Raw genomic sequence first — 25,907 nt, forward strand, 5'->3', positions numbered from 1 at the left:
CCAAAAATTGGAGAAGGTAAATAACTTCAATATATTACTCCAAAATCTCACTAATTCATTGTTGGCACCAAGAGATAATTAACTGCCTTCCAATAATAAGTAACATCAGATTAGATTGATTTGTACAGTGTTTTGTAGAGGTAATTCATTAAATGTAAAAATGATTTACACTAGTTCCTTCTACAAATTCGTAAAGAGATACAAACATTAAATCTGCTTTAAAGAATTGTCTGCATTTTGTATATTTCAAGTAGCATCAGTGGCGGACGGCAGAATACAAGCAGCAGAGCACACAACACAGATATGAACACAGTCAAATTTGGTAGACGTAGATCTATCATTGGTATAAACAAAATAGTTCCATCTGGAAAGGAGGCAGGACAATTAATAGCATAAAATAAAATACTACCAGAAACTGCTGTGACAAACACACCTAAATGAACAACAAGCACCTGGGAGGAAGAGAGGAGATTGGTGCCTCACCAGCATATGAAAAATATTGTGACCTTCCACAAGAAAATGTGAGATGAGCTCAACACTGAAAGGAAATGCAAATCAGAACTGTGAGAAAACAGTTACTTACTTGAATCTATAGCTCTCCACCGTTGGTATATTTAATAGATTAACATTCTTGAATAGAATTCCGGTTGTTGAGCAGGGCGCCTTGTAGTCAATTAAAGTAGCAAAAAAATAGCATTAATTAGCGACATAGTCACTTCTTTGAAAAGCATCTAAACTGCAGCCAATGAGGTGAATGTATTCTGAACTCCACCTTTCTAGTCACCACCTCTGCTCAGATTTCCAACCACGAGTGTGAAGGATTAGTATGAAGGTGCAGCTCAGAATTGGGTAGGAGTGAGGCCTACTTGTGAAACTAAAGAAGATACCAATACTAAAGAACTGTAGTTAGGGTTGTGCGTCACTATATTATGGTTGAAATATTGATCTGCAAAAACTTTGACTAACACTATATTGTCAAGGTTGGTGAATTATCAAGGACAAGGGCGTAGTCGATGAGGATATAACTGAAAAAGTGGGCACTATCACAACGGGGTCAATGATAAGCAGACACTAACAAAGTCTGCCAGTGAGGCGGTCGACTGAGAAATCGATGGTTAAGGTATTAATGGTGTCCATAAAGTCAAGAAGACTAGTGTGACCGAGTCTTTGACAGTTGACGTCAATAAAGGGGGGTCAGTGGACATTTCTCAGATGACTGAATCATTGATCGTGCTGATGTCATCAAGCCATTTTGGTTGTATTTTAGCCTGATTTGGAATCCAAGGTACCCAAAAAAGTGATGGGGAAAGGCCCAATTTAATCTTACCCTCTGGTAAGGACTCTTGGTCGCATTCGAACATATAATTTCTTTGCTCCACCATGCCACCTAGGACAGGAACCAGCCATATGCACATCTGTCTTGATCATGCTCCAACTGGAACAGTCCAGATTAAACTACCAAGCCAGGTCCCCTCTAAAAGAGTACACAAGCAGCCCCAGACTGGTTTCAACCTATTTGGGCCCAAGTGTGATGTTTATGAGCAGACAAGAGACCCGTGCTCACTGTGCCACTGGAACCAAGCCTGACTGAAGAGACCCAAATGGGCCGAAACTACTCTTGGGGAGCTTTGTTCTGGTTTAGAAAGTACCTGGCTTGGAAGTTTAGGCTATACTTTTCCCACTCGACAAGGACCAAGACTGGTTTTCATATCACTGGGTCTAATCAGAGATAGCACAGTGAGCACAAAAAAAAAGATGTAGTGGGATGTGGTTGAAGTACTTACCAGTGGCTGAGAATAATTCAAGCATTCTATCTATACTAGGTCAGATTAAGTTAACCATTCTATCAATCACTTTTTTGTATTCTTCATTGTGGCATCTTAAGTGCGATAGGTATGCCCGGACAAGGGTCCTGTGTTCACTGTGCATCTGGAAAAAAGTTGCATCAGACTGAAGCGGCCTATATACGCTGAAAACAGTCATGTGTTACTGTTCAGATAGGACCTGGCTGGACTATTCTGGCTGAACTGTTTCTATTGAAGCAGGACTGAAGCGGATTTGCATATGGGTAGTTCTAACTAGGATGTGGCCCCCTAGTAATGCCCAGTGGCTGAGATTAACTGGATTAGTCCACCCATCTTTTTTTTACATATTCTTCTTTGCTTTGGAATCCACTGGATGCCTGTGATGTTTGCCCTGCATTTTAGAGACATTGGAGAGGTTCCATAGAAGCGGAGGGCAGAGCTTCAGAGAGGAAGCTACTTCACGATGCATCTTGCTTTTAATAACATCCATTAAGGCATACTTATTCGACTTTTAGGAGGCTGAAGGGGGATGACGCCCCACTAAGTCATCTACTGAATGGCGGCTTCCCTTGCATCTTCCTCTTTTTCAGAGTCTTTGCAGGGAATAGGCGCCAGCCTTGAAAATCCTTCACCTAGTAGTCGGGTTGGAGCAATTAAAGAACAAGTTACTTACCTTCAGTAACAATCTTTCTTGTGAACACTCTACCTAACCGCTGAAGTCTCACCATGTGACTGTTAGCTAAGTGTCAGATTGGATCGTAAATCTCAGAGCAGTTGTTGATGTCATTTTGCTTCAGATGTGATGATTGGAGCCGCATAAAAACGCCATCAGTACACATGGACGTTAGCTGCATATCTTCAGACGTAGAGCCTATTAGCATGATCAGTGTGCAACTTTATAAATGTTGACATTTACAGATCAAAAAAGAGACAAGTTCATAGAACATGGAGGTGGGAAGATCGGTGTGGAATCTGCTGTTAGATAATCTACCAGAAAGATTGTTAGAGAAAGTAAGTAACTTGTTCTTCTGATGGATACCTCTAACCACAGATGCCTCACTGTGTGTACAGATACCATGGAAGTACCTCCCCAAGGTTGTGGGTCTAAGAACTGGCAAAGACCAAAAGATCCAGAAGGACACAGCAGGCAAAATGCCCCATCAACGGACCTGTGTGTCAAGGCAGTAGTGCTTCAAGAACATATGAACAGAAACCCACGTAGTCTCTTGGAAAATGTCTAGCCACATGCTAAAGCAGTAAAACATCTTTCTGCAGCGAACAATCCATGGTGATGGTCAGTTTTTGCACTGCCTTGCCTTTACCCAGAGAAACCCACAAAGAACTGATCGTCCACCCATTATTCTTTGGTGCAATCAATAGAAAAGCTTAGTGCCGTCTTAGGATCCAAATGGTGGTGCCTCTCCTTAGAGGAATGAGGTAGAGCAAAGAATGCTGGTGATATCGTGCAAGACATGAAAAGGAGTGTTATGACAATGAGAAATACCTTTTTCAATGTCAAAAGTCTTAAGGGACAACTGTGCAGTGACTCCAAATGGGAGCTCATCAAAAAAAGTGAGAGCTAAGTTCAAATCATACTGTGGCATCATAAAGGGCTTTGGCAGAAATTAATGTAGAAAACCTTGCAATAATCTAATCACAACAGGGCATCAAAATAAACAGGACTGGTCCGTGAACCGCAAAAAAGCTAAAAGAGCCTATAAGTAGCCTTTAACAGTGCCCACAGCGGGTCCTTGCAGGACCATAGACAAAATAAACAACTAAACTCCAGACAACTTTGCATGCAGTGAGTCACTTTCTCAGGTGTTGCACCAAGCCATAAATTTGTACCAGTGACTAGTATACATGGATTTTTCTGGAAGGACGCCTCTGTCAAGATAACATTAACGGCCTCCAAAGGGAGGACAAATGAGATCAATGGCCACCACTCAATTTCCAAGCATGAGGATTGAAATTGTGCAGAACAAGGAGCAGCACTCCTCCCGGTTTCTTTGAGAGAAGATCCTCCTCAAACACGGCAGCTTGATTGGAGGACAGATGCTCAAGCCCAGGGGTTCTGGGAAACCATCCTCTCCTGCCCCAATCTGGTGTCACTAGAATGACTCGGGCCGGTCGTTCCTGATCTTCAGAACCTGGGGCAGGAGAGATAGGGTGGGAAGGCATACAGTAAGCCATCTAGAGTTCCACTCTATGTGGAAAGTGACTTCGCGAGACAGCTATCGTAGAAACTCCAACACGCAAAAGTGCTGACATTGAGCGTTCTTGGCGGTGGCAAACCAGGGTTCTATCAATTGCTGGAAGACTCCCTGAGCCAACTTCGGATGCAACCACCATTCGTGATCTGCTAAATGGCGACGGCTGATTTTGTCCATCCTGGCAGTTAGAGATCCTACCACGTGATTTACTAAGAGAAATTCCTTGACAGCCAATTCCAGAGGCACAGAGCCTTGTGACACAGGGGCCCAGACCCTGCCCTGCTTCTTTAAGTACCTCATGGCGGTGGTGTCATCCGTGAGTACCTTCATCAGCCTTCCGCTGATGGTTGGCAGGGAGGCCTTCAACGCCAAGCAAATTGCCCAGTAGTGATGCATTTGTGGCAAGGAGAGATGTCTCCCACTTGCCTAATCGCTGTCTAGTAGCCACCACTTCATATCTTCTGCAGTCCCATCTGAAATCTGGTCACAATCCAACTAATTTCTCTTCCGCTGGGTCTACTGGGATTTGAGATCGCACTGCAGAGCCTGCATGTGCCAACTAGTGCGTTTGGCCAGTGGAATGCAGGATGCCAATAATTCCAGGTACTTAAGAGTAATCTGAACTCAAATACAAGGCTGAGGCTGCAGCATCGGGATCATGGCCTGAATGACCTGGACTTCTCACTCAGAGGAAAGGCATAAACATGTACCATAGCCTGAATTACTCAGATGGATGGGAGCAACTGCAAAGGAGTTACTGGTTAATTAAGCAAGTTGACAGTGTACACAAAATTTTTTAGGAGTATCATCATCGCCTGGAAGTGGTTGACAACTGCCTGTGGCAAACCTGCCTTCAGCAGCCAGTTTTAGTGGAAGACTGCTGCCCCTGACATCTGAAAGTGTACTACACCCACTGCAATCACTTTTGTGAACATCCGAGGGTTGCTGGAGAGGCCAGATGGAAGTACTACAAACTGAAAATGCTCCTGGCACACTGTGAAGCTGGTAGCATCTGTAGGACTGCAGTACAGGTGTACGGAAATGTCCTGCAGGTCCAACGCCACCATCCATTCTCTGGGGTCTGGGTCAGACAGGACCTGTGCTAGTGTGAGCATCTTGAATTTGTCCTTTCGCAAGAAGGCATCGAGGGCAAAGATCAAAAATGGGACAAATGTTTTTGTCCTCCGTACAAGGAAATAGCAGGAGAAAAAAAGAGTCCCTACTTTCAAGTCCAAAACAGTTTATATGGCCCCTTTGGCCAAAAGGGCCTGTCACATGGTCCAGCGTCAGCTGTGCTGAAGGTAGGGGAAGATGCGGCAGGGTAAAACAGAAGGGGAGGGTGTAGGTCAGATCAGTGGCAGCTGGTAGGGAACGGGGGTGGTGGAGGTGGCAGGGGGTGTTTGAAAAATACAGAATATTTTTTAAAACGCGCCTCACCTCCGTGGTCCCTCCGCTTCTCTTTCTGACTCAGAGTCTGGAAGAAACAGGAAGCACACAGGCTCCCCTAAGCCAAATACAACGCTGCGATCACCATGACTATTAAACAAAACAAGAGCCAATACTGGAGTATCTATTCAACAACCAATAAACTTCAAAGAAAGCTGCTTTGATTAAAGCAAAAACAACCTGTTTTTCTTTTACACCATACAAGTTTATTCTATTTTAGTAAACGTTCTTTTTTCTTTTTTTGGCACACTATTTGTCGTGCATGGAAAATACAAAATACAAAATGCAATAAGTTTTATATACAATATATACATACATATGAATAAACAATTTCAAACACACTTGGCCATACATTCCCACACAAACCATTCAAAACAGCTGAAAATAAGAAAACAGTGCGTCCAAGCATCGGTAAATAAATCAGTGGAAAATATTTCTTTTCATATTTTTGCGATCTATTGCGATCTATTGTAGTCGTAGTTGTCACAAGATCTCTCATGAACCCAAATAAATGCAACGACTGTTCCAAAGTGATAATAGTAACCAGATGCGGGACAAAAAACTGGTCGACGCGTTTCAAACCCCTTTAACTTTGGTGGGGTTCTCCTCAGGACCGGATTGGTTCTTATTCCAATAGTCAAAAAAACACAATCAGTGGCGGGCAGGTGAGTTTCCAAATGGAATTGTATTTCCCAATAGATGTGATCACAGCGGCAGCTGGCGAACAGCTTCACACTAGCTGCTCTGTCATTAGTTTCGTGGGCGACCGCTCCTTTGCGATGTGGGAACAAGGCGTCAGTCCTTCTCCTTAGGTGGTGTGCATGGTTCACACAACTGGAGCCCTCGAGTGTCCACTTTGAAACGCGTCGACCAGTTTTTTGTCCCGCATCTGGTTACTATTATCACTTTGGAACAGTCGTTGCATTTATTTGGGTTCATGAGAGATCTTGTGACAACTACGACTACAATAGATCGCAAAAATATGAAAAGAAATATTTTCCACTGATTTATTTACCGATGCTTGGACGCACTGTTTTCTTATTTTCAGCTGTTTTGAATGGTTTGTGTGTGAATGTATGGCCAAGTGTGTTTGAAATTGTTTATTCATATGTATGTATATATTGTATATAAAACTTATTGCATTTTGTATTTTGTATTTTCCATGCACGACAAATAGTGTGCCAAAAAAAGAAAAAAGAACGTTTACTAAAATAGAATAAACTTGCATGGTGTAAAAGAAAAACAGGTTGTTTTTGCTTTAATCAAAGCAGCTTTCTTTGAAGTTTATTGGTTGTTGAATAGATACTCCAGTATTGGCTCTTGTTTTGTTTAATAGTATTGGTTGGACTCAGCCATTCTGAGTAAGGAGTCAAGGCCCTTTTTGATTCTTTAGCGATCATCATGACAGCAGTCCCATGGAGAGCATGCAAAGTGCGCATGACTTATAGCCGGCCCAAGAAGGCCAGCCACCCCGCTCTGACTTGCAGGTTTTACAGGGAAGAGTGCTCAACCATAACTCCTTGAGAAGCCCACTGCAGAAAACCCAGGACGCGGCTACGCACACAGTTTACAGGAAATCCAAAAGAGCTCACCATGCGCTGACGGAAACAATCCCCAGCACTCACCCCGCTCTGACTTGCAGGTTTTACAGGGAAGAGTGCTCAACCACAGCACCTTGAGAAGCCCACTGCTACTTCCAACAGACGTCCCGCAGCAGAGGGGCTTGCAGGCAATCGTTTCTAGCCCTGAGATTGCCAGAACAGGGGGCAAGCGAACATGCCGTTGGAGAACACTATGACACAAGTTGAGGGGCAAACAGGCAGGTCTGCACAATAAGTTACTTTAGCACAGTGGCAGTTCCGCCAGCACAACACAACTAGTAGTCCAATGGTGGTTCCTTCTAGCAGCATTGCAGTCCTCTGGCAATGGGCAGTTTGTAGAGACAGCAGCATCTAGTTACAAGTCCACACAGTGTCTAAAAGTATGGAGTCAGAGCCCCTATATTTATACTCAAAATTGTCCATGATGAAGGGGTGACTTCAAAGGAACCCTCAGAAGTGCGCAACCATCCCTTTTAACCCAAACCTGGCCCCAGACAATCAGTAGGGGTATACATGCCCTTTATGTGAGGGCAGGACATAAACTATACAAATGTAAAATGTGAACGACTTCTCCCTCTCCCAGCCCAGGAAAAAGCCCAAAGGCACCACCAGCTCATGAAGACTGCCTAGAGTGTGTTTCGGTTTTCCTCTTTATTAAAAGGAATGACTGCAACTGGAGACATTACTTTCTTTCCTTTAGTGTGCTGATCCATCAAAGTCATCTTGAGGCAAACAATATATTTTCGGCAGTCTCACTACACACTCAAAAATGTTACGTACAGGTGACAGGAGTCTTAGGTTTTGGTATCATCATCTTGCACTTTGTGCACATGTGGATTGAAAAATAAACACAAATGGAATTTGAACTTGGGTGACCTTGGCTCTAGCTCCTAGTGCATGCGTGTGACCCAACATCTGGGCACAGGAAAAAAAAAACAGACAGGGTGAGGCAGAGAAGTGCTTGTTCTATCTGTATGTTGTCACATTCGAGCAGCACTGCACACTACATAGCATAAGTGGTGGCACTTAGCAACAACAAATAAATAGAGGACAGGTCTAGTCAAAGGAATAATCTGAAGAGGGAATGGTAATTTTATCCATTAAAATATTTGGTTTCATACGGGATTCCATTTTATCATTTCATTAAGAATAAATGGTATACATTAGACAACTTCTAAAACTTTGAAAATGTTTGCTACAAGCTGTCTTTAGGAATGTGATGATATCACAAACAATGATTTGCAATAATAGGAATTAAAATGATCACAACAAAAACAGAAAACCTGATGAAGCAAGCATTTGGTCAATGTGAAGCAATTAATGGATAACTGCAAATTTAAGCATAAAAGTTACAATGACTTTTGTAGCTGCATGTGAAATATGACTAGGTTAAAGAGAAAGATGCGAAATAGGGCAAAAACACCAAGCCATGCAACAAAGGAAAGCAGACCAAAGAGAAGAAACAGATAAGGCATCCTGACAAGTAGCAGAAGAGTGTTCATATGCTCAACAAATGCATATCTAATCTGGATTTGCAGAACAAGGTAGATGATTAAGTCTGGTCATCAATGTATTCCAGATTTAATTCCAGTTTAATACACTGGTTCTAACAGTTTGCATTACAACCTTTGCAGTGCTGTTCACTTTCTCCTGCAGCCTTTTTTCAGTTGATGCCAATGCTTCCATGGCTTGCCAGTTTTTCATTCGTAGGTCCTAATCATTTTTAAAAAGAATCATTTCAGTTCATCCAAATATTCCTTAGTTCTCAAATAAATTTGCATGACACTCAGTAATTTGCATTTAAATGCAGGTTACTGTCTGCTGATTGTTCAAAGAACTACTTAACAGTGTAAACAGCATGGTATTTAAGCAAGCTATTCACAAATGTTTCAGTCTCATTTGAGAGCCGAAGCGAATTGGTAAATTATTTGGATCTTAGGGTTCAATGCTACTCAACTGTGTTTACAAATGCACACTAGTTTATTATGCAATAACAATCCAGCAATTTGATTGCACTTTTGAGGAGAAAGAAAGCATGCACAATGTAAAGAACAGCCACCAGACACACATTGAAAATAAAAATCAACACATGATGAGTAAAAACTCATTCAGAAAGAAAGTAGTTTCCACTAGGACAGAGACATTGAGATTTGAAGCCAAATTGATAAGTCATCATCCTGAGTAAGGGAACCCAGAAAGAGACACCTACAGGAGCCCAAGCATTTATCTTTAATAGACAGGGGTCAATGTTGTTTTATTTTAGAACTATCCAAGAGTATTATAGTCCCTCTGCTGTTTGATAGGTATGTGTTTGAGGTCACAGGTTGGTTCTTGGGGGGGTGTGGGGGGGGAGGATTTTGAGATTCTTTCTGAACTTCACATTTTGCTATCCTCTGATTGTAGTGTAGCTAATTGCGGAGACCTTATCTAACAGTTTGGAATGCTGTCACTCTTCTACCCTTCTACTGGAGAAAAGATATAGAGTACTGAATAATTAAAGCTGCTAGTCGATCTGATGAAAAACAACTGCCCTTTTAATAAATGTGAAGAGGGGCCATTAAATTGAGTAAGTACCGGCAAATCGACAGAAACCTAGGACACATTCATACAGGAGGATGCACCTGCTTATGGTTGGTCCTCAGCTTCAACACTAAGATTTCTACTCACTTTCAGTTCTAACTACTAGCTTATAGAGATGCCTATCTGGACAGTCCAACAGATCTAGAGCGGACTCGCACATTTCTGTCTCTTAAGAGGCTCTTTTCAAGGACCTGGTGCAGTGGTTCTTAACGTTTGGACTTCTGTGAACCTTCTCTGAATCACTATTTCAAGCAAGGAACCCCTGCCCAATCAATTTCTACCATGTAACCATTAAACAACGACACAAAACTACAGAAACCAGTAAACTTTAAACAAATACACAAATGAGAAAATATTTTATGCGAATCACAAAAATCTAAAGTGAAAATTTAATGGAAAGGTTGGAGCTTTTTAAAAATGTGGTTTTATACTAAAAGACATAACAATATTGTGGACTATCATATCAATTTGTCTTTTCTGTTCCTATTGCATCTTCTTGTTAGCGCAAACTTGTCCTTCAAATGAGGCCAACAAACGTGCATGCTATTGTTTTAGCTGTACTTGCACTGCTCCCCCAATTCAAGCGGAGGGTACTAAATTAATGTTTAGCTTTCATCTTCAAATTCCTTCACATTTACAGAGTTATCGAATTTAAAATTTTGCTTTTTTTTCTGTGCATATTTATTAATCAGCTACTTTAAGCCAACTCCAAGGTCCCTTCTATGCTTTAGGGTACCACACAACTCACAGCTTCCTTCATACATGATTCTTTTCAGAAATCCCTTTGAAGTGTCAAAAAAACACTGAAATGGAATGGGAGAGGCCCCAAGATACATCAAAGAGAGCCTGGGGAAATATGTCCCAGCGCACCCTAAGATCTTCCACGGGGGCCCAACTAACCTGCCCACATTTTAACTACACGACTAAAGGAAGGCCAGCTTTCTCCTTCCTCATCCACAAACTATGAAATAGGCTGTCATGGCTTCTTCGCAACGAAAGAGCCCTCCTGCCAATTAGGAAGAAACTGAAGAGTCTCCTTTTCCCCGATGCTTGGGCAGAACACAGTTCAGTCAGGGGTTACACACACACCCAGGGGGACTGTAGCTACTCTTTTCACAGCACTTAGAGACCTGCCGGTATTAAGCGCTCTACAAGTCACAATTAACATTGGAGTGTTAAACAAGGATGTCAAACTTTCCTACCTTAATGAGTTAACCCTGTCCCAATAAGAACTTAGGACTCTACTACCGCCGAACGGTCCCAGTCAATAACTGGACATACATCTGTGTCCAGAATTAAAGAAGGCAAACAATGTCATTGCCGCTAATGTCTAGCTTTTATATTGGGGATACGGAGGCCAGGGACACAAGTCAGGGCTGGATGTGCGCAGCCCAGTCTCACTGAGCTAGTTCTATGAAAAGCCAATGAATAGCTGCCCAAATGGAGGTTCAATGTCATTATGTGAAAGTCTTTGGTTGTCCTAATAACAAAACTTGTTGGTGAAACTGTACGGTGGCCTTATGCTTCCATCTTTAACAGATGAAGTTCCTTGTAAGTGTCTCTGTAGTACACATGAGGCAGAATGCTAGGATAAATCCTCTAGTATCAAAATAAAGTTTGGAAAATGGTCTTAGCAAAGGCATCTGTAATTACTCTCTACCTGAGATCCTGGATAAGTTGTCTCCAGTAGACCCATCTACCCACCTAGATGGCCTTAACTGCAACCCATGGGCCTTATTAGAGTAGCAGCTTCATTTCAACCACACCTTATCCTCAAATACTCTATTTTCACTCAGCATCTCGGGAGCATTCGGTGGAAAGCAGAAACTGTTGGATTCAGGCTGTATTGTGCATGTTTCTTGAGCTGATCAGAAATGGGCATTTATTCTCAGTTATTTCCCATGATCCAGAAAAATGTAAATTAGCATAATAGTGAAAATCGCCTCTCCAAGGAATTATTCGAAATTGAGATCTTGGAAAAAAGTCTGTAGGATCTAAGCATGACGGACATAGTATTGGACTTGCATTTACATATCCCTCTTTGGTCTCCTCGCAGAAGGTTTTTTGTAAATACAACCTGCACCGTTTCAAGCTGACCTTGGTGCCCAGGTCTTCAAAAAGGTGACAGCAAAGCCAGTAGGCTTTCTGCATCAAGGGTTATGCACATCTACCTATGCCTCTATGACTGGCTGCTCCGAGCACCTTCTCCTGTTGTCACTACGACAGATGTATACACCACTTTTAAACTTACATTTAACCAACTGCAGCAATCTCTTTTCAATTCTAACTCACATGCTGTTCTTCATAGGGACTATTTACAACAGCCTGTTGAGGATGCTAATGACAGTGTGTTGGTTCTTCAGGAGATCTGGCCCATTTCCAAAGTCAAATCCATACTATAGCATTGTGGTTTCATAAGGCACTAGAATTATGGATCTTGTGCCCAGTGGGTCCCCCGGTTCAGCTTGTGGTGCCCGATGCATTGCATGTCCTTGTGGTCTTAAGACTCAGACCCCCAAACTACCAGGGACAAAACTTCCCACAAGGTAAGGGAAGAGCTCCTGTGGTGAGCTCCAAAAGACCAAACCCAAGTTGATGCACCATTTGTCTACCCTCCTCCATTCACAACCCCTTCCCTAGAGTTTCAGGTTTATGATAGCAGAGATAATGTATGTTATGTTAAAAAGGTTATGTTAAAAATATTTGTAGAGAGCACGTACACCATACAGTTTCTTGGCGCTAGTTGTAGGAAATATCCTGCGGCTCATTGATTCATTCATAAGCTTGGGAGAACAACCTCATTTATAGAAGCCTCCTAAATTGAAGGTAACACGATGAGGGTCTGATGTTTGAAGGGAGTGAGTTCCAAAAACAAGGGGCTAGAACAGCAAATCTAGATCCATCTAGTCTTTTCCTTTTAAAGATGGGAATGGCCAGGAGGTTTAGATGGTATGACCTCAGGTTCCAGGCAGGGGTATATATTTGGATGAGAATAGAGACAAATTCCGGGCAGGGGCCATGTAGGGATGTAAAAATGAGGCATCCAATCTTAAAAGCACTGCGTTGTGTTACTGGTAGACAGTGCAGCTTCCTCATTAGAGGAGTGATGTGGCACCAACTCTGCAGATCAGTCTGGCTGCCTGGTTTCGTACCATTTGCAGTCTTCTTGTTAAGTGAACTGGAAGGCCAAAGTAGAGCGAGTTTGCATAGTCAATGTGGCCATAGAAAGAACGACCTGAACAAGAGCTTCAAAAGTAAGGTATCTACTGATTTTCCTGATCTTCAGAAGCTGGAAAAACATGTGGAAACTACAGACCCAATCCGTGACTTCAAAGAGAGATCACTATCAATTGTGACTCAGAGGCTCTCTGCTGAGGTTGATGGTAGAGGTGACATCCACAACTCAGCAGGTAAAACATTTGTAACATAGTTGTTATTTCCCCCAGAGGCTGAACTAAAGGGAGGAAGTACAAATTGAACAGGTGTGTAGACAGAGCTGAACCTTGGGCATTGACCCTCTCCCCTTCGTAGATGCATGTCTTCTGGATAGAAACGCCCATTTAGATTTTGCCTTAACATTGGTACCTCTGCTACAGCTTACCCCAGGACCATCTTGATATTTTCATTCAATATTTGTTGCCTAACTGGCTAGGTCAAAAAGCCACGTGACATCTTGCAGGTGCTATCTTGCAGTGAAAGATGCACCCGGAATATCATCTTAATTTGGTTAAGACAGTGTTAGCTCAGAAGCCCGTAGAACCATTGCACAATGACAGGAAACTCCGTCTCTTTTGCTCAGAGGGTTAAGAGCTTGCGTAACCAGTCTAGCTGCAAGCCATTTGTACTAGGTGTGTATATTTTTCAAATTAAACCTGTTGAAAAGCTCTTCTGAAACAGTTCTAATTTAAAATTGTCTGAAGTATTGGTTTTATGTTCAAATGATTCAACAAAAAGGTTTTTCTTGAATTTACATTATAAGATAACATATGTGCTTTTTTCATCAGAGACCTGGACCACTCCTTTCATTTGGCCTCTCTACCACCTCATAATTAAGTCCCCATGAAACAACCCCATATCTTAATCAATTCCCTTCATTTATTTAGGTTTTGGAATTTTTCTAAATATTTAGTGGTGCTGTTAGAATTATTTAGAAATTCTGCTTAATTTTCAACTTTTCTTTTCTCAAATTTTAAATAAGGGGCTGCATTTCTGCCCCCTCCTGAGATACCCTTTTCAAAACCTGCTTACTCTTTACTACTAATTTGTCTTCAAACACATGATTCTTTTTAGTAATTGTATTCAAACAAATCACCCATCATCCTTTGAATAGCTGTTTCCCAATTCTATAGAAATTGAACAGCCGCTTACTTTAGGTAGTGATCATTTTAATAGTGGACATTTTATATTTCATCAGGTGACAGTATGAATCCAAACATTTGTTTAGCAATGTTTCTTAGTAATTAGATAGCGGATCCAAATGCAGTCACCAGAGTCATCATCACCCATTCTCCCCCTTCCACAAAGGCCAATACAAAAAAGACAGACCAAACCCAGGCCAGAAAGAACACTAACAAAGAACAAAATCCTCCTCTGAACTGTGGAGATGGAGGGTAATAAAGAATATGTTGAAAGGTACGATACTCCTGAGAACAAAGCTTACTCAAGGCAAGTGACTTTTCTTTTTAAAGGATGTAGATTTCGAATATTAAGAAGCTCCCCCAAAGCAATAACCGGGCAGGAAGTGGGTCTGAGGATTTCTTGGGATTCGCACCAAGTCACTGCTGGAAGAATGCTATATCAAATTGTTCTGCTGACCTTGCATCAAAGTCGAGAAATTACTGCTTTGTCCAGAGGGTGAATATCTGCCTGGCTTATCCATTGTGGAGTGAGTCCTCATACATTCAAGCGTTTCTTTTTGTGCAAGTCATACCTAAGCTTAACTCACAGGACTATCCATCAGGAGAGTGCCTACTTTTTAACACCTTTTCCTTTCATCAAACCTAAGAACATGACAAAAAGAGGCGAATCTGCCATGTAGTCTGTGGACCTCCACACAATGTTGCTGAGCAATCTACTTGGATTGTATGTGCAATATCTCCCATGCTTTTGAAGGGTGAGAAAGAAAGAACTGTTGCAAGGAGCAACACCTTCTGTCACACGTGGCAATGAGTGACGTGGAAAAGTGGAAATGAGAACTGGCTTTAAATAGGGACATAGGCTGCTCCATCAATACTACTTTGTGTAGTAGAAAAAGGATGCAGCAGATTTTTGGAAGATAGCACTTACAACTCTACCCTTTTCCTGGATGGTGTCATGAAAACACCTTTAAAGTCAAGTGTTTAAAGGGACAATAATGAGGAGACACTTTTTTTGGGAGAAAATGATTTTCAATGACCTTTTAACTCTAAAGCAGCTCTAAGAACAACCTTGCTCTAGCGTATGACGAGATATAGCTGCTAAGTGCCTTTTGGCTATAACTGTATTATGACTGTTTGCACCTTCTCACTTTCGGTGCATACTAGAATAAACTAACAGTGACGTTCTGCTGGCTATCAAGGCTATTTCCTGCATCTTCTCCAGCAACACTTCAGAGTCTGCCTCACAAGTTCCAGAACATTGAGGCACAGTGTCTGCAGTTTCTGATACAGGCACGCCATCGTTCATAGGCCATGACGTCTTCCCTGGGCAGAAACGTCCACAGTTGGCCCACTCAGGTTTCTACGTCCACCTAGCCTCATCTTGGGCTATGAGAATATGGGATGGCAGAGTGGGCTAAAGAACGGTGATGGATCAAACCCAGATCTTTTGACTGGGTGTGAGTGTTTGATTGGTTCAGATGCTCCGTCCATCACCACCACCCCCTTTTGTACCGCTATGAGAATATGTGCCTTGTCTCTTTATCTTTTAAATGACCGCTGTTAATAAAGGGATTGATAACTGATACTTTTGCCTTCATATGCACTTAAGACTCAAAGTATTGCCCAGGGTATTAACTCTGCAAAACACAAAGAATAATGAAGATCACATTTTCATTGGCAAGCAGCCTAATCAACCTGCAGAATGCCTAATGTGACAAATATCTGCCAGACCTCATCTTCATTTGTAGGTCGCTGAAGACAGACTGCTCATGATATCTATCCATCTATATCTATCTATATTTCATACACACACACACACATATATATATATATATATATATATATATATATATATATATACACATGTGAGAAAGTGCCATCTTTCTTGCATTGGTATGCCCCCACTTTTTTCTAACTGCTGATGTGCTTTGACTGAGTGTGCCCTGGGCTCCTTGACTGAGTGCGCCCTGGGCTCCTGCCAACCAGGTACCCAGGGCCTGTGTTCCTTCCCTAAAACTGTGTCGAAACTAAAACCCAATTGGCATCTCTGGCCACCTGTCAGCCCCATGTAAATTGTAGAGCATGGTGACCAGAGAAGACCCCTAAGGGCTGCAGCACTTATTGTGCCTCCCTCAGGGGCCCTGTACCCTGGCACCCACACACACACTGCCTTTGGAGGCCGAGGCTACATAACTAAACAAAGAGTCGACATGGCATACATCCCTGTGTTATGAAGAATGGTCCGTGATAGATAGAAATATCACGTCCCTACCTTGCGCACAGCTTGATTAGAAGTGTATCCACCTCTTCTAATAATTTGTCAATGCTTTACAATTATTCATTGAACTTCTAGTTTTGCTTGATTGTCACATTTATTGTGAAATATTGATTCAGAAATGTCCCAAAAAATTATAAATGATCAATATTCAGTACATTTTCATTTCATTTCATTGTAACCTCTACATAAACTTGGAAATACATAGATTGTATTAAACATCATACAAACAACGATATACAAAATAATGTCTGTTTCGACGATCGTTGAAATGATTGGCCCGATGCATTTCGGGACCGGAGTCCCTTCTTCAGGGGCCTCTGTAAAAAATCATATGTTTGACATCACATTGATCCTCGAGAAATGTTCAACATAGGAACATTCAACCATGTAATATTTGCACAGCCTGTAAGTTCACTAGGGTCTTCATAATACACATTGCGAGTATTACCCCACATACATTAAACCATCAGCACTTATATCATGAGAACAAACATATATGTACTCTCCCCCCCCCCTCTTTTTTCTGTTCTTTTATATCCCATACGAAAAAAAAATCTGTTTCTCGACGGGAATCCAACATGGCCGAAACTAGACACCAACCACAACTGAGTCCGTTGTTTATGTTTGACATTCTATTCCAAACAAGTACACCTTATATACTCGCGAGAGCGGAGCGTTTCATCCTAAACTCCAGTATCGAGTTGATCGAGTGAACCAGGAAAACGAGAACCGTCCGTGTACTGAAACCTTGCGGTAAGCTGTTAGCCATAAGGAGCCACTTCGTTTTTTACACTCGCTCGTACATGACTTTTTAAAAACTTGGCTTCTATTCGTTTTTTAACGCGTGCTTTTTCGGTTTGCTTACAGACAGGGTGCCACACGCCTCACAATAAATGTGACAATCAAGCAAAACTAGAAGTTCAATGAATAATTGTAAAGCATTGACAAATTATTAGAAGAGGTGGATACACTTCTAATCAAGCTGTGCGCAAGGTAGCGACGTGATATTTCTATCACGGACCATTCTTCATAACAATATTCATAGTCTCAGGGACAGGCAGCCCTCAGTTACCAAGCAGCACGCTACAGGAGGACTTTAAGTTCGGAATAAGGACAAAATAAACATTAATTATTAGGAGTGCCAATAGGCCTAAAGCCTTATTGTTTACAATACATCCCTGTGTGCCATGCCCACAAACCCACTGCCCTGGTATACATCAGTCACCCCTCTAGCTGGGTGCCCTATGCCAGTGGTGTGGGCACAGCTGCATGAGGCCTGTGCCCTTACAGAGTCCAGGGCCATTCCTGGGCACTGTAAGTGCAGTGATGCCATTAAGAGTATATGGTGCCGGGAGGTCGACATTACGAACTCCACAACACCATAATGGCTACACTGAAGACTGACAAGTTTGGTATCAAACTTTTCAGCACATTAAATCCACACTGATGCCAGTGTGGGATTTAATGAAAAATGCACCACAGAGGGCATCTTAGAGATGCCCCTGAAACCTAACCCCAATCCACGTCTGGACTGAGAGGCTGCCACACAGCAGACATGTTGCTGGACCCCTGGGGTGGAGAGCCCCCCGCTCTCCTGGGCCTACAACAATGCACATATTAGGCGAGCTGCTAGGTCTCATCCCTCAGGATGGGCAGGGGGAAGCTTTAAAGGCCTGCCACCTCTGTGAGCTTCTCCAGACCATTTGCTGTACCCAGCAACTGGCCCCCACCAGTCCTGACCCCCACTCTGGCGGGAAGACTGGCGGGAAAAACTACATCAGGAAGGGGGGGGTGCCAGCCTGTGACAACCCCACCCCTCAGGTGGGGGAGACGAGATGAAGCACGACCCGGGGGTTGCGGCCATCTTGAAGATGGGGAGCCCTGCCCAATCACAGCTAGGCTCCTGCCCCCCTCCCGCAAGCTAGGGGGTGTACCCACCCCAGGACAGGGACCTATTGGTCCCTGCCCTTGCCCTACCTCTAATGCCCCTAAATTCAGTATTTAGGGGCTCACTGAACCTTCCTTCCTCAGATCCCGATAAGAAAAGAAGAAAGAAGATCAAGAAGAAGACCCGCCGTGCAGCTGCTAACAGGACGACAACAACTGACTTGGCCCCAGCCCTACCGGCCTGTTGATCCTGGAACCTGTTCCTGCCTAATCCCGGCGACTCCTGCGGACAGCAACATTGGGACACCCAGAGGACCTGCCTGCCTTGACCCTCTCTAACGCCTGGGACTCCCATCAGCAGAGGCTCTGCTGAAACAACCCCCCTAGTGCCAGCCAGGAAGCTCCGGACCAACCCACTCTGCACTCGCCGAGCCCAGCCTGTGCCCGAGTGATCCAGGACCACGAGGACGTCCCCCCGGCGACTGGGACCCGAAGTCCAGTGCCCAAAGACCCTCCTCGACGACCCCGACGACGCCTGCAGCCTCGGGACAAAGGACCCCTCCGACCGCGACCAGCAGGGGGTAAGATTTCCCGACCTCAAAAGACACCTCTGCAGCCGGCGCCCCACGGCCCCCTGTGCCCAACTCCTGGGTGCCTACCTATCCTCCAAGATCCCAACTTACCCCTCGAAGTGTTGGCCGCCAAGATCCTCCGTCCCCGAGCCTGCAGCCTTTGTTCCCTTTTCAAGTTCCTCATTGAATAACATTGAGCGCCCGACGGCTCAAAAGCACCCTGCACCCAGGCGTCCGAATGCCCCTGGCAGTGCAACCTGTACCCTATCCTACTTCCCCATTTGCCCTGAGCAAGTGACCAGGAGCCCAGCTCCCACAGCAGCGTGGCCTGCTAGCCAGCAGCCACCAACCGGAGGCCTCCTCCCCCCCATTGTATAACATTGGGCCTAACTACCTCTGCACCCGGCAGCCCCTGCGCCGCTGAGGGTGAACCAACTGTACCTACCTGACCCTGGGGGAGCCCTGAGTCTATGCCCAGAACCTTAACTTCACCAGTCGAGTACTCACCTGGAAACCAGTAACTCACTTACCTGCCATTGGATAACATTGACTGGTTTGACTCGAAAAATCTTCTAAGTGTGAAGTTTTGAAAACTTAAAATATTCATATAAAATCAACCAAATTCCGAAATACTCACCTGGGATCAGGAGAGAAACTAGTACTGTACCTTGTAGCCCAGTACGGAACCGCAAAAGTAATCCTAACAGAGTTTACTAGTAACCTGTATTTGCTCCATAGGAATCCATTGTCAGCTTTTCTATGAAATTTCTATTAGGTGTCTACTTTTGAAAACTTGAAATATTCTTTAAAAATCATACGAAATACTGAAACGTAATTACTTACCTGTTTTAAGTTGAGACCCCAGTGCTGGACCTAGGAGCCCAGTATTTGATTACAAAAGTAACGAGATCATACTTTACCTGCAACCTGAATTTTCTCCCCTTGGATAATATTGCCAGATTTCCCTTGAAAAGTTTCTAAGTGTGAACTTTTGAAATAGCTTTTTATTCCTTAGAAATCACTCCAATAACTAAAACGTTTTTTACTAAACTGTTTCCAGCTTAGACACCAAGATTGAATCTAGGATCCAGTCCTGGGATTACAAAAGTAATCTATTAAGTAATCACCTGCATTTATGTAGAAAAACCCATTGAGCTCAATGCTAAATTGTGTTTAGAATGGTGTTGCCTACTGCAACCCCTGTACCTATTGTGATTACACAGTTTGCTGCCTTTCTGCAAAGTACTCATCTGAGATCACTCATATTGAGAAAAGTATATTTTTACACCTGTTGGTTCTAAAAATAAAACAACTATTCAATTTTAAGATGGCCGCCTGGTAGGAGCTCTACTCCGGAGCTCCTAGTGCTGGGGATCCCTTTCATGGAATTATCCCGGATAGCACTCATCGCCATCGAGAAAATACAAGTAACTGGAGTACGACAAGTAACTGGTTGACTAACAAGTAACTGGATTTTAAAAGTAGCTGGATTCTCACATACCTGCAATCCCTGGCGATTGGACCCCTGCAATTCTCACCGGAGCATCGGCGGAGCCCTGGACGGTGGGAGAGAGCCAGCTGCGGATGCTGGCGTGACTGCACGACGTGAGTGACTGCCTGTGAGCACCGATCACTAGGAGACTGCCTGCCGGGGCTGCAGCTGCTACCGTGCAGCCCGGGGACAGGGGAGAAGCGCTGCCTGCTGCCTGCCATTGCCCGAGAACGCCGGTCGCGGGGCGGGCGCCTGGAGGCTGTCTGCCGGGGCTGCAGTCACGGCCGTGCAGCCTTGAGGCATTGTGAGGCGCTGCCTGCTGCTGCCTACGGGCGCTGCGAAGCAGAGCGGAGCGACTGGGAGTCTCCGTCCAGCCGAGAGTCCCGGCGCTGAGGACGGCGTGCGCTGTTGAGGATTGTCCCCAGCGGTGGAGGACGGGGTCTGGGCGGCTCGCGGCAGAGGTGCATCTGGCCTCCTCCTCTCGCCGGACTGCAGGCATGCATGGAGCTGGATGTGATGTGTGGCAGCGGAGCGACCTGGGGCCTCGGGGCTTGATGGAGGATTACAGCGGCGGGTCGGCTAGTTCACGGCTTAGCGGTCCCTGGAAGGATCGCGCTGTGACGGTACACGGAAGAAAGGAGTCTATTAGCCCCGCCCCCCCTGGAAACGCTCGAAATAAAAGAAAACAAACACCCATCATTAGAGTTCTTCCTACTTCTTTAATGATCAATCAACTGGAAATGAAGATTTGCCTCAGTACAAATGTGATTTTGGCGTTTGATCTGGACAGCCTCAGCGCAGCCTGACAGTCCTGAAGGTATTTACATGCACACTCTTTAATTTCTATCTTGAGCTTGCCGGCGCTGCATACTTTGCCCTGAAACATACAAAGCTATCTGCTCACAAACTAGCCACGCGGCATGACGATTCTTTTACTTGTCTCACTCTCCTTTACCTAAAATAGCGGGGAACATTTACCGGAGCCATAAATCGCCTCCACTGCCCACCAGATGACCATGAAGCTGCATACCAACGTGGTCACAGGTCACCAAAACAGAGATAAGTCTCCCTCCTCGCCTCCAAGCAGCATGGAATCTAATCTCTCCCCTCCCCACCTAACAACACAGAGGACGGACTAAGTCGATCTGCCCCTGAAAGGGAAACTATCTCTCTAAGACACATCAAAAATAGAGAAAGGACTACTTCTGGCTCCCTATATGCTATCCTGGTGGCCATCTTTGAACAGTTCACCACTGGGGGGGCCATCTTAGACTAGTCATCTTCACCTACTGCCCATACCGTTACCACTTAGGCTTACAACCCCGCAACCGCACAAACTCAATCTCACGTACCCCCCCACCCCTATTCTACCTACGCCTCTTCCACCATGGAACGCATAGGCGAGCACACCTACAAAATCATCTACCCACCCGAGCTCTCCAAAAAAAACGCCAAACGCTACAAACACAACTTCCTGAAGGCACACCCTGAAACCCCGTGTGTGGACACCTACTTTTCACTGATCAATGGAGCCATGAACACAGACATCATCTTTTACACTCTACGTAGAGCACAATGGAGGAAAGCGTTCCTCTCCATTCTCACTATCCACACCACCAGTAAATCCGCTCATGGCCTAACGCTTTCTACCACCCCATCCCAAGTTTTCCCAGGCAGAGCCACAATCACCATCTACAACAATGGGACCATTCTATTCCAAGCCACTGATAGGAACCTTGACCGACTCGACAACCTATTCCCTACCTTCTTAGAACACATCGCCAATCGGCAGGCCTCCACTCCGCACACTTCAAGCTGCACAACACCCCCCAACTCCAATCCTCAATATATCCTGCCTTGCCCATTGCAACAGCGGAATGACATACACCTCTCCCATCCCCCCAGTGTTATAGTTAGTCACACACACAACATAACCCCCCCACACCCCTCACTCTCTGACGTAGATCATTCCCCCTCATACATCCCTCAGACCCCCACCCACCCTTCCCCCCACCTCACACCTCCTACGAGTCTCGCTGAACCCACCACCGCCCGGAGCATATCTCCCCCCCCCCCCCCCCCCCCCCCCACGGCAGATCTTTTTCCCACTCTATCTCCCCCCCCACTCTCACTCCCCCACACTACCAACTAATCCCTTAGAACACGCCTCCTCCCATACACTAACATCCCCCCTCTCTCCCCCCCCCGATACTCAGCCCCCACTACCTTCTTACCACCCCCATTGTCTTCAGCCTTCACTCATCCCACAACTCTCCAGCGCCGCCCCCCACCGATGACCCCACCTTTACCTCCCACCCTCCCCCTACCTCACCCACACCCCTCGCCCATAAATTCTCTCACCCATCGAATGCCACCCCACCCACTTTTACCGCAGAGCCCTCCACTAACGCCAGCATACCCCACCCCTCCGCCCCAAATTCGCTCCCCAGCTCCCCTCTCAACCACTCGCCCATGGCCCTCAGCTCAAACACTAGCCCAAATCCACCTCTGGACTTGATTCTATCCACCCTCCTACAAGTCAAAGACGAGCTCCACACCATCAAAGAACTTCTTTACACACCCTCCAGACAACACCGACCTACAACGACCACCTCCGTATCCAACAAACGCCACACTCTCCCCACAGGCCCTCGCATTCAACTCTCTCCGCATTGGCCCACTATCCCCGCCCGCAACAACACCCACCGCCCCCGGCGTGCCCTTAACTCACTGTCGGACCACGACTTATGCACCCTCCTTCGCTCTTTTGGCCCAGGTCTGATAAAACACATAACCTCCACACACCTCCCCATACCCACAATCCTCACAAATCCCCTTAGACACCCAACTCTAAGTAACAGAAGCTCCGTCCCCAACAACTTCAGAAAAGTCCCCCTATCTATAGAACACTCGACCACCCTTCTCACCCCTAGACTCAAATGCATCCTACTCAACTGCAGATCGGCCCAGAGACACGCCTCCGACATTGCAGATCTCGTCACATCAATGGATCTTGACGTAACCATTTTGACTGAAGCGTGGCTAACTGAAGCCTCTACGCCTTTTATAGACATACTAGTTCCCCCCAATTACCACATCATCTGACTCGACAGGACCGGCAAGACGGGCGGGGGAATCGCATGCATTTTTAGGAGCAATCTCTCCGTTACTAAAGTCACCGCCCCCTCCCTCACTTCCTGTGAACTCTTCAGCCTCGATATCCTCAGCGAGGACAAACCAGTATGTGCCTTACATCTCATCTATCACCCACCTGGGTACAACCTCATCTTCACCCAACAACTCATGGACACGATCACATCCAACGCTGGTCGGCAGATCACTCAAATCTACCTGGGTGACTTTAATCTCCACTGGAACGACCAGAAAGACGCAGTGGTGAACAGTCTCAAAACTTTCCTTAATGCGCTTGACCTCACCCAAATATGCAACAGCCCAACACACGATAAAGGGTCGATACTCGATCTCATCATCGCCAAAGAGGAGTCTACCCAACTGGGGGCAATCCAACCTTGTGATTGGTCAGACCATCACATCATCACCTTCTTTATCAATGAAAAAGTCAAACCTACCCCGGCTCAACCCACCAAATCCAAGATCTGGAAAAGGGACATGAAGAATCTTAACCCGAACTCCCTACCTCCCCACACCTACAGTCTCCTCCTTCCCCCTGCTGGCGCCTCGGATGTTCAATCACTGACTGACCTCTACCTCGACTCTATGAACTCAATAATCAACGAAGCCGCCCCACTACAACTAAAGAGAGTCTCCACCAAGAATTCGAACCCTTGGTATGACGGCAGACTCAATGAAGACAGGCGTGCTATGCGATTGGCAGAGCGCACTTGGAGAGCTGAACCCTCATCACTGCATCGCAAAACGCTCAAGAACAAGAGAAATGCCTACTTTAGGAAAATCAAGCATGCGAAATCTGACTTTTTTAGCCTCCAGCTGGATCAAGCGAAAAACCGACCAAGAAAATTGTTTGAACTAGTCAAAACTCAAACAAAGCCGCAACCCTTACAATCAAATAACACAACAAGCGATATCCCACATAGTGAAGACTTTTCTGCCTTCTTCAAGCTAAAGACCGACAACATAAGAATTGACCTCCTCAATGATGTAAGCCGAAACCCTAGCCACATCAGAATGTCTAACACTCAGCCGAAAAATAGCGCATCATGGACGACCTTCGACATCTACTCTGAAGAAGCAATACACAAACTGCTCGGCACCTTGAAGCCCTCTAACCACCTCACAGACCCCCTACCTGCTAATGCTGTAAAAGACTTCACCCCCATGCTCCTCCCACTCTGGACCAAAATCATTAACAGCTCCCTTCAACAAGGTCTCATCCCTGACTCCCTCAAGGTGGGGCAAGTCACGCCCATACTCAAGAAACCTACAGCTGACCCGTCTGACCTAAACAATTACCGCCCTATCACCAATATCCCCACCTTGGCCAAACTGCTGGAAAATGTGTACAACTCCAACTAACAAAACACATTGACCAGTTTGACCTCCTCAACCCTCATCAATCAGGTTTCCGAGCGAAACATAGCACGGAAACGGCCATGACACACATAATTGATGACGCCCTCCAAATTCTTGATCGCAATGATTCATGCCTCCTCATCCTTCTCGACCTCTCATCAGCATTTGACACGGTCAAACATGAGAACCTACTGGAGCTGCTAAACACTAGAATGGGTTTATCCGGGACTGTTCTCAAATGGTTCTCTTCCTTCCTACATAACCGATCTCAGATGTTCAAGATCAACAATGTGCTGTCCTCGCCTGTGTCAGTAGACCTAGGCGTTCCACAAGGATCCTCCCTCTCACCCACACTGTTCAACCTCATCATGGAACCACTTGCCACCTTGCTCCAAGCATCCAATGTACACTTCCATATGTATGCCGATGACACTCAACTCTACCTAAAGGTACAATCCCCGGATGATATCAAACTCCTGAACTACACACTTAGAAACACCCAATCGTGGTTGGCCGACAATCACCTCAAACTAAATGCTCTGAAAACTGAGTTCCTTCTGATTTCACCCCCTGCGAAAATTACCACCACCCAAATATGGCTCAATCACCTAACAGCACTCAATGTCCGACCCACCATCGTGGATTCTGCGAAATCCTTAGGCATCACACTTGACGCAAAGCTCAACATGCATCAGCACATTAGCAAAGCAACGAAAGGAGCTAATTTCCAAATCAACACATTGAGGAAACTTAAACCCTTCCTCCCAGTCAAAGATATCCAAACTGCTGTACAAGCTCTAGTCATCCCCCGCATAGACTATGGAATTGTGGCCCTCAGCGGACTCCCTCTAGCATCAACTGCACCCTTAAGAGCCTCCTTGAACGCTGCCGCGAGACTCATTACTGGCTCAAGAAAACACTCTCATATATCCCCTGACTTGAAATCCCTGAAATGGTTGCCCTTTGAAGCCAGAATACAGCTGAAAATTGCGGTTATGACACACTCGGCCGTACACCACAAGGCACCCAACTACCTTACTCAAAAGGTGACTATATCAGGAGGTGCGAGATCCAATAGAAGTACAAAAAATCTACTCTTGAAACCTCGCAGATTCCGGAAGGAAAAAACTTACAAACGCTCCTTCTCAGGAATGGCACCCAGG

General features: G+C 45.1%; 1 protein-coding gene across 16 annotated transcripts in view; it reads right to left on the reverse strand.

The window, feature by feature from the left end:
* Positions 1-25,907, reverse strand: part of KTN1 (kinectin 1) — a 447,380-nt gene that overhangs the window by 105,283 nt on the left and 316,190 nt on the right. For 8 of the 16 annotated variants that reach the window (XM_078659854.1, XM_078659847.1, XM_078659850.1 and 5 more), the window contains exon 29: positions 8,692-8,778. The exons of the other annotated variants lie outside the window; for them this stretch is intronic. In XM_078659854.1, coding sequence (XP_078515980.1) covers positions 8,692-8,778 — 87 coding nt within the window. The remainder of the gene's footprint in view (positions 1-8,691; positions 8,779-25,907) is intronic. 16 annotated transcript variants of the gene reach the window in all.

This window comes from Lissotriton helveticus, chromosome 9, assembly GCF_964261635.1.
Source record: "Lissotriton helveticus chromosome 9, aLisHel1.1, whole genome shotgun sequence".
Lineage (NCBI taxonomy): Eukaryota > Metazoa > Chordata > Amphibia > Caudata > Salamandridae > Lissotriton > Lissotriton helveticus.